Source organism: Pseudopipra pipra, chromosome 4 (genome assembly GCF_036250125.1).
Source record: "Pseudopipra pipra isolate bDixPip1 chromosome 4, bDixPip1.hap1, whole genome shotgun sequence".
NCBI classification, from domain to species: Eukaryota; Metazoa; Chordata; class Aves; order Passeriformes; family Pipridae; genus Pseudopipra; species Pseudopipra pipra.
The window spans coordinates 27313994-27330144 of record NC_087552.1 but is presented as its reverse complement, the minus strand read 5'-3'; the positions used below and the strand labels follow the sequence as shown (position 1 = coordinate 27330144).

The 16151-nt window shown below is 41.6% G+C and overlaps 1 protein-coding gene across 1 annotated transcript; it reads right to left on the bottom strand.

Moving 5' to 3' along the window:
* Window positions 1-1390: 1390 nt before the first annotated feature.
* LOC135413013 (cytochrome P450 2U1) lies at window positions 1391-15325 on the bottom strand. Its single transcript, XM_064652077.1, has 5 exons — window positions 14782-15325; window positions 9308-9940; window positions 5847-6008; window positions 4771-4938; window positions 1391-4368 (listed from the first exon to the last, which is right to left on the bottom strand). Exons 1-5 carry the CDS (start codon window positions 15221-15223, stop codon window positions 4190-4192), a joined length of 1584 nt encoding a protein of 527 aa, XP_064508147.1. The 5' UTR covers window positions 15224-15325; the 3' UTR covers window positions 1391-4189.
* Window positions 15326-16151: the final 826 nt, after the last annotated feature.

Below are 16151 nucleotides of genomic sequence, written 5' to 3'. Positions count from 1 at the left end.
GTCCTAGTGCTATTTGTACGGGAGAACAGACCGATTCCCACCTGGCTACAACCTCCTTTCAGGCACTTGTAGAAAGCGACAAGGTCTCCGGAGCCTCCTTTTTCTCCAGGCTAAACAGCCCCAGCTCCCTAAGCTGCTCCTCACAGGACTTACCCTCTCGGCACTTCACCAGCTCCATTGCCCTTCTCTGGACCCTCTCCAGCACCTCAGTGTCCTTCCTGTTCACAGCATTAGAAGCTCTCTCTATAGCAAGTGTTTCCTGACTAGAAGGGGATTTTATTTCCAGGCTAGCACAAGTCATACAGTAAACAACAACAAAAAATTACTTCCTTTATAAATACTAACAGCCGAATCATATCAGATGCAGACAGACCTGATTTTCCATGTAATTTCATTTATCTCCAGAACAACCAGCACTTCAAGTCAGCAACAGCAGCAGCTGACAATACAGCAATTACAGCATATTCTACTTAAGTCAGCATCAGGGTAAATCATTGAGCAGCTTGTTTGAGTCAAATAAAAAAATAAGAGGATTCTCATATCTCTGCACTTTGTACCAAAAGCCCAATGCAAAAAAATTCCTCATTTCCTCACTCAGCCTCACCTGACAGTAGGTTAGGCAGGAGCAGGAACTGGTTGTGGGAACAGCTTTACTCAAACAGAGACTCAGTTACTGTTCTTTGTGTATACAAATGACAGCTGAATGGGTAACTAATGAATTTCCCTTAAAAAAAAAAAAAGGCAAAATAAAAAGCACTATGCCAAGTAACCTGCAACCTAAGCCCAGGGTATAAGACACACAATTTCTACATACAGCTGTTGCTCCTGAGTGCCCAGCTTCCAGCACACACCAGTGCTCATACTCACTCCTTCCCCACAAGCACTTCAGCTGTCTGCTCCCAGGTCTTCCCTTCTATATATAACGATCTCCTCCCTCCACCGGGCCTCCTCTAGGCCAGGGGCCCCAGCTCTCTGTCCTCCACCCCAGGCTCTCCATGGCCACCCTTTTCCCTCTCTGCCCTCCATGCCTCTCTATGCCAGGAGTCCAACAAAACTACACCTCAGCTCCCACCCAAGATTTTCTTTCTTGCACACTGTGCATCTCCTCCTGGTGACAACTCATTTGCCCTTTTATCTTCCTCATCTCTACCCTTCTCTCTCCTTTTATTCTGTCTGAGTGTTTTTAAAACATTCCTTTATCATTTGATCATAACATGCCTGGCAGTGTATTTTTCCAATTTCACTTTGTTCCCCCACGTCCTTCACTCCTCATCCAAAAACATTTTGTAATATTTTGTCACTCAGAAACTTTCGTTGTAAGATGCCAAACACCACAAGCTTAGTCAGTAAGTGGAACTCATCAAAAGGACTATGCAAAGCTGTCACACACTTACTTGAGAATTACTTTATTAAAAATAAAAATATATCGAAGCAAAGTCTGAAGTAATTTTTAGACACAAAGATATTTTCAGCATTCAGAAACAGCCACTCTCTTATATATACATTTTTCAACAAGGCATTTGATATGCTTCCTCTGCTAAAGAAACAGAGGGGGAGGATACATTTACAAACACAAACCAAATCTGTTACCATTTTACTTAGTTTGCCAAAGATGGCAACACACTTTGAAAACCACAAAGATTTTGTTGCTTTTATGCTACTGCTTAGCTACTTTGATGGCATCCTGTGAAAATTTCAGTGCATCTAGAAGGCATGAAAGGCAAGTCTTTACTGTAATTTCTAACGGCATCTTGCATTCTGACAGACACTGACGTGATTGAACCTTCGCATCAGTATTTTTAGCTTGTCACACGATGCAGCATTTGATTACAGGTATCACCAAAAACCACATTCTCAAGATACTATTTGCAGAAGAATAATTTTCAAAGGATAATTTTCAAAGGTGACATTTTAAACTAAACTCAGCAGGCAAAACAAGCACAAATATGTACAATTTCACATACTAGGGGATTATGCGAGTTGTGTTTTCTTTGGAAAATGTAAAAATAAAATACTAAAGTGCTTTTCAAATGTGTCCTCATTGATCAAAAGGACAGATATTTTGTATAAGTGATCAGTTGCACACCAACATCATTATGCTGCTTAAAAGGCATTTCAACAGAAAGATAAATATTATCAGCACTAAATTTTAGCTTCTCAGTCAAGCATATACTATTTTAAGGATTTTTCAGACAAAAATCCTGACTGTACAGAATCTATTTATTCATTGGAAAATACAAAATTAAAGAAACGAGTGCTTAATTCTCCAATACTGTTAGCTTTTAGAGCAAGTTTACTAGCATTGGTATCAACTTTTTGTTGTGCTAAGTTTTCAAAAATTTCATACTAATAAAAAATTCAACAGAAGCTTATGAAGTCCAAAGTTAGCCTACATAAGAACTGGAAGTTCTCACACAAACAGAGGGATACCTGACCAATCAAATACATAATTCAGAAATTAAGGCACTCTGTTATTCAAAACAGGTAACAGAAAACCTTAATTTAAATCCGAAATAACTATCTTACAGTCTTTGTTAGGCACTACCTGGCTTATAAAATTTCAAGTTTAAAAGTGACAAAACCAGACATTAATTTAAAGCTGAAAAGTTGATTCTTCTTTTACAATTTAGATTCAGTTTCTGCCATGGAATACCCAATTCTAAATTACAGTCAAATTAACATTCCACTCTTGTAAACTTGACATTAGGAGGACTCCCAGTATTCTCTAGATCTCCAGTGACGGGGAGAAAACTTTCTTCAAAAGAGTACATAAGAACTTAATTCATGTGATATGAAATTCTGCTAGATCAAAAGGGGTATAAAGTGATTTAATAATAATTAAGAATAATTAAAGGTTGTTACATATTCCCCCCCAAAGATCACTTTATGTGTTTAAAAGATCTTTCAAATACAAGGCAAGACTGATCGCCCTGTTCCAAAACACCTAACATGAGGTTTCCTTGGCCATTGGTTTAACAGTGGTTAACAGCACTGCATATATAAAGATTCTGCATATATAAAGAATAAGGTACTGATACAGTAGTACTATATGAACTAGATATTTGTACTTCGTGTGGAAGATAACAAAGACATTATACTCAAACCTCAAGTTTGTCAGATTCTTCCTGCTCCATGGTAAATGTATAAGACCTTCACTTCTAATGCCACTGTGAAGTCATATTTGAAGAGTCCAGTTCCCAAAGCCAAAGAGGTTGTGGCAGTACTGTCCGTACTGCTGGTGAATGAAAAACTTGAGTGCAAGCTCTGAGCCCAGGATTGCACATGTAGAGTTTTTCCCTATGAGTGGGTGTTGGTCTCATCCAGACTGCAGCCACTGCTGCTGTGGGGAAAACAGTGAACGCCAAGAGGCAGCACAGATGTCATCTTGAATATCTGCTTGGCACCAGAAAGAACAGACTTCTGCTGTTTCTTGTTAGAGGATTCTGCTCTCATTTATATGCCGAAATAAAACATCTGCATCCATATGCTGCACTTGTTTCATGTTGAGAATATGGCATATTCAAGCATCCATGTGGCCTCAAACCTGGGGTTTTCAGAGTTGGCACCTACATGTTTTTAGTGAGCCCTGATAGTCAAGTATGTTTGAATCCAGGAATCCAGACTGATTCAATCCTATCTACACCTATGAGTTACTTGCAAGAAAGAATCCTCCAAGGTTAACAGAAGTGTCATTTAGTAGTTTCCAAAAAGTGTATGTCATTAGTTAAGCTCAATTACAATGTTTCTTTACACAGAAAATGCTAACACCCTGTCATTTCTTAATCCTTTTGATATTACACAATGTCCTTCACTCCTTTGGTAAATTAATTGTTTATGGGCTGCTTTTACAATTTTTTACAATTACTATCTGCTAAAGCATTAACAGATGTTTTGGACCATTCTCCCATAATTAACATTTGACAAACTGACAGCAATAGCTTATAGACAGGGTTTAAGCCCAGCAAGTTTTAATATCAAATTGAAAACTATGCTGTCAGATTGTTTGTGGAATGCAACAGCTGACAAAGAAAATCTTTACTTTCCAGAAGTCTAAATGGAGTGATCACTGGCTATGAAAGCATATGCAGTTAGTGTTTTCCTGAGAAAAAAGAAACAAGAGATGGAAACAAAAAAAAAGCTGGATTTTAAAAGTGCAGTATTTCTTTGCTAAATCTTTTTTGATTTTATATCATCTCTTCAAAGCTATTATGTTGAATGGACATGGAGCCAAAGTCAGACCAAACCTTCCCTCCATGGATGGTTTTGCAGCATTTTCAGGGTACAAAAAGGTAAAACTTTGCATTAAACTTGTGAAAATCAAGAACAGCTCCATTTTTGCCAACTGCTCTCCCATGCACACACGTTTACCTGAAGAACAGTTAGAAGAGATATGTTACTGGCTTTACACAGTTGATTCCTTTGTTAACACACATGTAATTCCTGTGCTACCATAGTCCAAACACAGAAAGGCTTAAGCTACTATTAAGCTATGAACTCTGAATCTTTTGTTCTAAGCCCTGCTCATCAGTATTACTTTGTATTAACAGCATTTACATCTGCAACAAAAGTATTAGCAAAGGACAAGTCATACTTTCTGCCTGGCAGCTGGAGACTTTAGGAACCCAACCCATTTTGCAAGTCATCAACTGTAATAATAAAATAAGTTCTATAGTTGGTCCTACGTGCATTTTTTACATCTCACACCTCCAAGGCCCTGCACTTGAAACACCACCCCCCCAGCACCCAATGACTGAATGTGGATTATCTTACCCATTCCAAAAGGAATGAATGATTCTTTCTTAATTAGCTGCCCATTTTCATCCAGAAATCTTGATGGTTGAAATTCATCTGGTTTCTCCCAAATGTTAGGATCTCTGTGTACTGACCACAGGTTGGGCACAATCACACTGCCCTTAGGAATGGTATATCCCTGCAGCACTTGAAACAAAAGCACAGAGACAGAGATCTGACAAGTTGCTAGAAGTAAACATGGGAAACATATCACTAAAAAGACAACTAGAGGATGTCATAAAAAATTATATCCCTAGCAGTGGGTTGCAAATGTAGCAAAAGCTTAAGGCAAAGGTGATCTCTGCTACCCTGGTTGAGTCAGAATCACACAGGCCTGAGCAGCTGGAAAGACATCAAGTTACACCAACAGCTCCCTGCAGAGAAAAAGCAGCAGCAATTGTAAGAAATGCACTCTGCAGCATGCAAGTGCTGCAACCCAGTTTCCTCTTACTCCTGTGCTGTCATAGAGCCCCAGCACAGTAAAGGGATGGGTTTTGAACTGTTGTCACAAGAGGGTCTTGAAATTACTAGTCCCATTTCAGCTTGTTGCACCTCACTGTCCTGAAGCCAAAACAATTAAAAAAGATCAATTCAGTACTGGGTTTGAATGCTGAGTATGACTATCTTACACTGGCTTTAGCCATTGCTCATCAATAGATAAGCTGGAAAAATACGTGGAGGTCAATGGTATAAGCCTTTAACCAATGACCTGCTCCAAACTGATGTTTTCAGACCTCTGTGTCAGAATGCCAAAAACAACTCTGCTGTTTCAGGTACAAAGGTGGAGTCTCAGCTGCCAGCTACAACTAAGCATATCAGTCAATACAGGCTGATCCACGTAAAAGAAATTGCTCTAAATTAGGATGTTAGGTCAGATATGCTGCTTAAATAGAGGACTATCTTGAGGCCACCTACTCTCTAAAAATGGCATTTTACGTACTTGGGTTACAGGTCTAACACATAAATGAGGTCTTTGCAAATTATCACTACATGTCCCATCAGATCTTCATCCCCAAAAGAAATACTGTAAGTAAGAAGTCTCTAGAAACACTTACGAGCAGTTTCTGAGGCCATTCGAGGAATAGAGAGGGGAACAACTGCAGTCATCCTCTGCACTTCCATAATGGTTGCCTCTGTGAAGGGCATTTGAGCCTTGTGAGCAAGCGAGGGAACTTTGTCATGTCCTAGAACTGCTTCAACTTCTGCATGAACCTTCTCTATTCAAAGGGAGCAAGAAAAATAAGAAATTCAAAAGATGCACAATATGTCAGGAGACATCTTCCCAATATCATCTGTCTATGCTTCATTGTTTACACAGATTTCTCAAAAATTACTTCAAGATGTGATCCCTAGCTGAAATAATTATGCCAGCATGAGCTTTAAGAAGAGGCTCAGTTAAGAAGAAAACAACCAAGCACAATTGTCAAAAATAAAGCTACTGAGATGACAGACATTGCTCACACTTCTGCATTGGAAGAGTGCAGGAAAAGTTCTGTGGTAATTCCAAATATATCCATAATCTTACTTTAAGAGGTTAATTATATATATATATATGCAGTAATTTGAATGGTGAAAACATCAAGCTTCTGCCACGCATTAAAAACGTTAAGCAAAAAGAGAAGTGTGTGCAGTGTGTGCCTGCACACAGAGAGATTGGAAAGCTTTTCATGCAGCTGCATTAGACACTTCATTCTGGAGCAGGAATTGTGGTGCTGTTACTGCAAGTGTAGAAGCCATTTAACTTGTTCTTGCCACTTCTTACTTTCTATTCACAGAACCTAAACTCAGCTATTTCCCAGTTCCCCCAAAAGGCAGCAGCAGATGCTCCTTTCCCACACAGCCCTTCTGCAAAGGAAAAAAAAGTTAATGAGCTAATTTCCTTTCTCATTCATGGGAAGCATAAACTGTCAAAATATTTGTTTGTCCCTTTCATCTCTCAAAGGACTCATCATCCAATTAGTTCTCTTCACAGAAGTTTCCAAGATGCAAGATTTGCTTCACCTATGTACATGCAGGATGATATGCCTTCTCTTACAGGTAACTTGGAATCTGGCTACACAGCAAAAGACAATCTTGAAAGAGGAGACCTCAAAACTACACCTTTAATCAAAAATAATAAGTCAGTTTTCAATTTTCACCTTTTGTATCCTGAATACTTTGTGGTTGTCCTGCCTGCCTTTTCCAACCAGGCTGCTGATACTCTTGAGTTTTTGCACTTTTCTCTTAGCAGTGACACAAGATTAAATGAAAGCTCAACACAAAAAAAAGTGTCCCAGTTTCCCAAGTAACATCCAGAATTGCTGCCTGAACTGGGTTCAATGAACAGCTGCTGCCACCTAATGGTTTCACTAGTAAAAAAGTTCATGTATGAGGAACATTAAAAAATACAGCAAGAGATGTGCTGCTGATGGCATGGCCCTCCAGAATTTTCTTTGTGAGGGGTTGCTACTTTTATTAGTGACACACCATATCCCAGTATTCAGGTATGCGCAGTAATTTAAACAAAGTTTTCAACATAAAAAAATAAAATTAAGGAGACTGTCTCATGCCAAATGTCACATCAGTGCTTCATCTCAAACAACTCATTTGTTCAGTTAGTAAAGAAATGCTGAACTATACAGAAAGCAGCCAAACTGCTGCTCACGTTGCTAAGTGCAAAAACACAAACTTGAGCAGTTCTCCACTAACAGCATGATATTTGAACTGCTCCACAACTTTTCACGTATTTAAAAGTCTCACAGATCTTCAGAAGTTAAGGACCAAAACAAAGTCAGGGAACAGAACAAACCAAATACTCCACATGGCCTCAGCACATTGTCTCACACCAATCCTTTTCTTTTTCCATGTAAAAAGCAAAACTGGTTTCCAAAGAGAAAAAGGCTATTCCAGATTTTTTTCCCTGATAGCCTTTAGCTTGCCTTTCCATGTCTGCAAGCAACATTTGCTACTGCTAAAAGTTACAAAATTCAGGTATTTTCTTTAGGGAAAAAAACATGTCAATATGTTTAAGAGAAACACATTATCAGAGTCAAAAAAAGAGGCCCCTACCTTACTCCAAGGCAATCAGGATACATAAGGAACAGGATACTAGAAGTAAGAGAATCACATTCCATAGCTAAGTGATACACTCTAGACTATTGAGCTTATTTAGATTACTCAACAACAGCCACATAAGGAAAGGTGGAATTGGAGAAAAGCAATAAAAGAGATCACCAGAAGAAGGAAAATTGACCAGCACATAGACATACAGTAACACGCAGGTAGGAAAGAGGTTAAAAAACCCAAACCAACACAACACTCTTCCAGATCTCATTTGTGTAATTTAGAATATATCTAATTCATGTAACTGCATATCAAGTCAAGCAGTGATAACATGCAGACATCAAAACCAGAAGAATAAGCCTATGCAATAAAAGTTTATTTTGCAGCTGTCCCATTGAACTCTCTCTTCCACGTATTGAACTGATGCCCCATTGTGCAATCTTTGGTCAACAAACTGGTTGACTTGGTGCAATAAACTATGATCTCGACCTATTTAGAAGTGATTATTCTAGACAGATCAGACTCTGAGGGTAGATGAGCCTACTCAGGGTCATAACCCACTGAGTTTCGAATACTTTTAAAGTCAGAGATTCTATTAACTCTAGGGAAAATCCGTTGCACTCCTTTGCCATCTTCAACAGGGTAGGGTTTTTTTTCCTAGTATCTGATTAGAATTTTCTTGTTGTAGACTGTCTCTGCTGCTTCTCTCCCTTCCACTGCACACCTCAGGGGAGACTGTCCCCATCTTCTCAGCATCTTCCAATCAGGTAGCTGTAGACAGCATAAGGTTTCCCCTCAGTCATCTTTCCCTAATAATGAGCAAAATCAATTCCTTCTGCCACTTCTTTGGGGTCATGTGTTCCTTGTGTCTTACCCTCTCACCCCCTGCCATCATCAACCACTTACTCAAGGCTGACCATTGAAATGACCACTCAAGACTCCTGGGGAGAGGCCTGTCCAAAGACACTGACCAGCTGGTGCTGTGCACTTGTGCCAAGTCCAATTTGCTTAAACTGTCTCTGATTTGATCTTCCTCTACAGTGGATAGTGTTTCACTTCCCCAGCCTCTGCCACTAGGCTCAACAACCTCCCTGCTCAGAAGGCATAAAAGCAAACCTTACCACTATGGATCTTACATATCTTGTATCACTACTATATGCCTGGAATGCCACAATTGCCAAAGTTTCTCAAACACACTAAAGTTCCCTGGAATTATTTGGAAAAGATTTGCCCCAAAACAGAAGAAATGCACAGATTAAAAGGCCATTTAGTACTTAATATCACTAACCTAGAGGTCTTCAAAGCACAGGAGGATAGAAGATGTCTGATTACATATCAGCCTTTCAAATTGCACATACACACATTGTTTGCACTTCAAATGATATCTGCACTGTCGCTGTTTGCTTCTGTTTCTGAGCATCCATCTAGAGCTTTACAGTCTGGAATAAATCACCTAGAATAAAAATAGTCTTACCCTGTACTTCTGGGTAAAGGGACATGTAGAGCAGACACCACAGTAATGTGTTGGAAGTAGTATCTGTGCCTGCAATGAAGAGGTCACCAATGATAAAAAATAGGTAGTCATCATTAAAGCTGCTCTCCTTGTTGTTCTTCTCCTCTTCCGCATGGATGAAGTACATATCAATGAAGTCCCTGGGATTTGCTGCATCCAGTGTGTCCCTGTGCTGTGCAATTATTTTCTTTAGAAAAGCAGTAATATCTAGTTCTGTTTGCCGAAGCTCCCGGAAAGGCCCAAAGGGAAGGTAGTAGAGCCAAGGGCAGATGTTGACCAGGATCATGTAGCTGTTCACGCTCAGCTCCAGTGCACGGGCCATGTTCTTCAGCATTGTCTTGAACTCAACATCTTCGTAGTTAAAACGCTTGCCAAAGGCCATGGAACAGATAACATTGGACACTGCGTTGCGAATGATTGGAAAGGGATTAAATGGATCCTTCCCATGCTTCAGCATTTCTTCCTTTATGAAGTTCAGCTCCTCAATGATTTTAGGCTCTAAGCTATGTCTCCCTACTCCAAAATGACGCAATGTTGAGAGAGAGAATTTCCTCTGTTGCTTCCAGACAGGACCGTATGGTGCAAAAATAACACCTGAAAAAGAAAGGAAGAGTCTGAAACCAAGATGTCCTATTTTCAACAAGAAATAATTATATGGACCTGCAACCCAAGACCCAGAAAAGAGGGAAATGATACACAATAAATCTATCCCAAGCACTAGGCTAGGAGCTAGAGGAAGAACACAAGATTCTTTATAACAGCTTTGGGAAATCCTGTTCCTCCTTTTCCCAATCCATGAAATTAATATTGAAGTTACATCAGTAGTTTTATTAGTCTTTGCAAGATGGATGGAGAAGAGGTATTGTAGATGCTTCATTACAAATTATAATTTTTTAGGAACTGTTATTCTGGGACATAGATTAGCTATTGCCTTTTCTCCTCAGTGTCCTGAGATAGGAATTCCTTCAGCGAAGCAGAACAGAAGACATTAAAGCACAATCTAGTTTGTATTTCTTTTCGCCTTCATGTTATACAAACTTCTCAATACTTTTTGCATATGTTTCTATTACAAGCAAGGTTTTTCTTTAAGTTGTAATAAAAATAAAGGATACACATACTCTGAACGAACTGGGAAGGTAAAGACAGCTTCAGAGCCACTTGGCAAAAACCTGCTTGATTTGCATCTCAAACTGCATCAGTTTTGATGCCTCCAGGCACTTGTTCTGCATGATTGTGTAATTACGAAACACCATTTAAATTAACTCCCTTAGCTTCAAGTATAACTATTGCTCACTTACGAACAGAAATATCTCTTCCGTTGAATTAAAAGGCCACACCAAAGACACCGCAGCGTGACAAACACACAGCCTGCTATATCTAATGTACTCCATGGTTAACTTGGTGTCCTCGAGTAGGGTAAGTGAAAAAACAGGCATATTCGGGGCTGAATTTGGCCAAGAACCAACATTTCCAAGGTTTGTGGCTGGGGTGGAAAAGAAACATGGATTTCTTGGAATAAAACAAAGTTATCACTATTTCTATCCCACAACAAATATCTCAAAACCAGACTATATATCCACAATCTGTTCCCGTTTCTGTCATTAGGAAAGTAAGTTTTAGGATTCAAATACTTTCATAAAATAAAACCAACCTATTGTCTTGAATGTAAAAAAGACTCTCTTAGTGCCCCAGAAAAGCTGACACCAACAACACACCTTCCCACACCCAGAGTCTCTCCAGCAGTCCTGCACAGGATGTGGCTGCATACCATGGTGTTTTCTGACATCCTGAAAACCCAAATTCCTGCAGAATACTAATAACTGATTTGCAAATAGGGAAAGAATAACACAGGAGACAGACTGAGGAGGAAGAAGAGCATGAAGTTATAGTAACAGAGATAAGAGGAGAAAGCAAACTGTCAACTGGATCACTACTAAGCTACACTAACAGAATAGTCCTTTGCTGTTTTCAAAGAAAATCTCTGCCTGCCCTGAAAAGTCAAGGTACCCAGCATAGACAACTCTACTCTTTAAAAAAAACAAAACAACCCTAACCAAAAACCCAAAACCTTCCACAAACTAAAGCAAAATAAAACAAATAAACAAAAACCTGAAGAAAATACAATAATGAAGCAACAAGAATAACCAGGACTTCATGCTCATTGCAGAAGGCTAATTCAACAAACTGATAATGAAAACCTTTCAATACAACCAACAAACTCATAGAACCAGAGTTCATTTTCTTCTTTTTTACATGAAAAGAATTTAAATTCTTACAAGAAGCAAGTTCTGGCAACAGCTAATTTACCCTCCCTCCCCCCCATTTCTTTCTGCTAGCTTTAGTGTTACTGCAATACTGGGAGCATTGACCAACACAGAATTCATGACCTTAACTAACACTTAACTTCTGTGTTGTCAGATGTCCACATCTGGATGTGCACAGGGCAGGGCTAAAATGGCAGACAACCACTCAGACTCCATCCACTCTAGAGATTGAGTCACTGCTACCTCTCATAGATATAAAATACAAAAACGCTTTACTAAAACAAAACCACCAAAGTCTACATTTTCCCCCAGCCTAGTATTTTTCTTCCCACAGATGTATGTGCAGAAGCCTTCAATTAAGACTTAACTTCTACCTTCTCCCTTAAGTTCTCATGGAACTTCCCATCCAGCCAAGGAGGTCTCCCTTCTTTACTAATCAAGTCGTTGAAATACAGTATTTGCCATTTCTGATACTTCTACTTGCTCTCCCCAGGCACAATATTCCATTTGCATGTTACACACAATCAAGCCACAAAGCTAAGATAAGCCCTGCTTTCTTCCATACCATACCCAGCAGGTCAGCTCAGGGTAAAGACAAAACTACGACAGAAAACGTAGCTTACAAGAAAATAGCCCTGTAAGTTCATACCCTGTAGCTTGCTTATAGAACAAAGATATAGAAACCCCAAATGAACACTTACTGACTCAAAGCGTCCCAGTGCTGTAGTACCCCAGTTGTGACCAGCAGATCTGAAGTTACCCATCATCCTGCTTTTATAATTTCCTTTCCTAGCACATACTAACACAACTGCCTCTGTCCTGACCTGCAGTAAAGTCTCACCACAAACTCCTGAACCTATGTTCAGGAGGCTCTCAGACCAACTTTCAGAGTTCTCCAGTTTGAGTGTTGTAACCCATTGCCCTTCTCCATGAACCACAGACAAAAAAGAAAGAGTAGTTATCACAAATGTAGCATCACAGATGTTCAGTCATCTCCTTCATGCTACCACTAAACCCAAGCCAGCCCAGTGAGAGCACCTGTAACTTACACTGGCTTTTGGAGAACCAGCAGCCCGCACTGCCCACGTTCACTGACTTTTCCCTTTGTATACTCAAAATACACCACCCCTGTGGCTCATTCTACAACACTCCCACATCTGTGGCAATTCAACGTGTTGCACCAGTGAACATAAGCGCTACACACCAGATCAGGATGTTTTATGGACCACTGGGCAGCCCTCATGTAACAGTCCTCGTGCCTGAGCGCAGTTACGGTGACCTTCCAGATAAAACTAAACGTAAAGCAATGTAATGTCCCTGCTGCAGCGCAACACAGGCAGGGACAGTCCCTGGACTTGGCTGCAGCACATTCTGGCTCTGGACAACAGGTTCCTTACACAGTTAACTCTCCTGGAACATCCACTAGTGAAAGCAGCTAATTGCCCTTGCTAACCTTGGTTCACCATGTTCAAAAAAGCCTGTCAGAGAACATGAAACACGAAATACACAGTATTTAAGGAAAAAGAAATCCACCATGAGCTTAAACATGCAGTTTTACAGCACTACTAAAATTATCTAACTCCTCTTCCCCTTTCCTCCCCCAGTTCTTGCTAAAAGTACTGTACCTAAAAATACTCACGCATGATAATGTGTCAGCAATATCTATCTCAGATCAATATAATTTATAATTTATTTTTTTATTTTTTAAACCAAGTTCAGCAATGGTACCTGATCACATTTTGATAAACATGATCTAGGTCTCTCACTTTCCTCTTATCCTTACAAGGGTAATTCTGGTTCACTAAAAACAAAACAAAAACCAAACATAAAACCCAACAACAAATTAAAGATAAGTTGATAAAAAATAAAAAAAGATAAGTTTCACAACAAGCTAGCACACTAACAAGCCTTCTGGGCTACACTTCCTAACTGGAAATGGAAAATTAGTTTTCCACAAACACTGACATCCATAATGACCTAAAAACTAAACATGAAGAAATTCTAACTGCAGTACTGCCAGTATGCATTTACACTCTCCATGCCCTCTTCTTGCAAAAGCTAGTAAACTCTCCTTTGACCTGTAAAAAAACCCCAATAAAAAACAAAACAAAAAACCAATAACAAAACAAACAAAAAAACCCCAAAAAACAAACAAACAAACAAACCACAAACCCAAATATACTCAATAAGTTCTGACAAGCAGAATAACACACCTGCAAACATCTCAGCAACAGTAGCTTGCACATAGGCAGCACAGACTGCACAGCTACAGGACTCCACAGAAACCTGCTCTTTGCAATCGTTACCTTGGTAAGAACTGGGGAAGCACTCATTTTTGTACCACTACCAAAGTTTGGAAATTTCTTCTCCTGACACAGTCAAAATCAGAAAGCCCTTATATGACAGACCAGTGGTTCCTTAAACCCCTGCACAACTGCCAGTCACAAAATCAATTAGGTTGGAAAAGACCTCTAAGATTGAGTCCAATTTATGATTGAACACCACCATGTCAACTAGACCATGGCACTAAGTGCCATATCCAGTCTTTCCTTAAACACCGCTAGGGATAGTGACTCTACCACCTCCCTGGGCAGCCAATTTCAACACCTAATCACCCTTTCTGTGAAATTCTTCCTAATGTCCAACCTAAACCTCCCTTGGTGCAGCTTGAGACCATGTCTTCTTGTCCTACCACTGGTTGCCTGGGAGAAGAGGCCAACCCCCACCTGGCTACAACCTCCTTTCAGGTAGTTGGGAGAGCGATAAGGTCCCTCCGAGCCTCCTCCAGGTTAAACAACCCCAGCTCCCTCAGCCACTCCTCGGTTCCTTTACTGTGAACAGAGCTAAAGGGATCAGGCATTTCAGTCATGCGGAGGTGGGCTGTGGTGCACAGCACAGCACTGCCCAGCTCACGGGGATGCTGTATGTCCACCTCAAGGGAGAGCGAGTTTCTCTCTGCGCGCTTTCGGTCAGCAGCAGGGTGAAGGACACACGCTAGGAGCAAAAAACAAGTAAATGGTTCACTCTGCAATTCACAATAGTTATCAATAAATTTTGGCACAGCAGCCACGAGCCCCGCTCGCAGCTCCCGCTCGGTACCATCGCCCTGGCCATCCATAGGGGTACGACAGCTCCCCGAGCGACACCCGCTGGGCGCCCCCAGGCGCTTACCCTTGTTGTGGGTGATCATGAGGACGACGGGCACGGAGGGCCGGTCGCTGAACACCTCCGCCTTCTGCACCAGCGCCTCCCGCACCGCCTCGAAGGTGTTGAGCACGATGAAGGGGCGGCTGCCCACGAAGAGGCGGAAGACGCTGCCGTACATCTTCGTGAGGCTGGTGAGGAAGACATGCGGAGAGAAGGCGGGGGAGACGCGGCCGCAGTCCCGCACATCCACCGCCCACCGGCGCAGCAGCGGCGGCGGCAGGAGGGCGAAGGCGAAGTTGCCCACGAGCGGCCAGGGCGCGGGGCCCGGCGGCAGCCCCGACAGCGCCCGCGGCCGCCGCCGCAGCAGCCAGTAGCAGCCGAGCCAGCACAGGGCCGCCAGCAGCAGCTCGGTGGCGGTGGGCGGCCGCAGCAGCCACGTCCAAGCCGCCGTGCCCGGCGCCGCCATCTCCCCGGGCGGTGGGACCGGCGCGCTGGCCCCGCTGCCGGCGAGTAGCGGTTTAAGATGGCGGGGGCGGGCAGGAGGCGAGGCCCGCGACGCCCTGACCCCGTCCCGCCGGGCCTGTGGGCGGGGAGCGGGGCCGGGCTCCGGGACCGCCGCCGCCTTCAGCGGTCAAAAGCTGGCTCGGTGCTTGGACACAGCCGAAGTTTAAAAGATATCGTTAAACATAAGCACACATGTTCAGCTAATGGCGGAAAAAAAAAAAAAAAAAAAAAAAAAAGGAGTGCTCCCCCTAACCTTGCTTTCAAACGCTCCGTCTGCAAGCATCCATTTTTAGTGGAAATACAGATGATCCTTCTTCCCCAATAGAAAAGCTGGAAGTTCTAAGCAGTAGACCAAAATGTTCTGTTTTCACAACCGAGGACTAACCCAGAAACATGTCTCAGCTCTAGGTTAAAGCAACTGCTTGGCAAACGCAGAACAGCACAGAGAGGCTTATCAGACCTGAATTTTAAGTTTAGAGGAAAAATAATTTTAGTTCTTTCCCACAAATAAATAAATAAAACAAAAAACCCAACAAAACAAACAAAAAAACCGAACAACAAAAAACCCCCACAGACACCACCCCTCCACACACACACCACACAAACACCTCAACACCCCAAAAAACCCAAACCTACTCCCAACTGGTTTTCAGGGTAACTTCCCTCGCTCTGTAGAATACACCTTGGTGCACTTTTTCCTGCTGATCAACAACGAAATGTAATCCCTACAAAGGTAATCAGATGATGAAAATGCTACTGTATGGTGTTCCAAGCCATTTGCTGCAGCATCAGCGATTTCAGGAAGTGCTCTTGGTACCCCCCTCTTGGTACAGAGAAGAGCACTGTGGGCAAGACACAAGTACACCATCTTTAAAGTGATTCCCCCCCCA

What these genes read in the sequence shown, in the direction of transcription:
- LOC135413013 (XM_064652077.1), bottom strand. Translation starts at nt 15,223, where the DNA reads ATGGCGGCGCCGGGCACGGCGGCTTGGACGTGGCTGCTGCGGCCGCCC. An exon ending in CATGATCACCCACAACAAGG is followed by an intron (nt 9,941 to 14,781) that starts GTAAGCGCCTGG and finishes TTTCTTTTTCAG; the next exon opens with GTGTTATTTTTGCACCATAC. An exon ending in CCTTTACCCAGAAGTACAGG is followed by an intron (nt 6,009 to 9,307) that starts GTAAGACTATTT and finishes CCCTTTGAATAG; the next exon opens with AGAAGGTTCATGCAGAAGTT.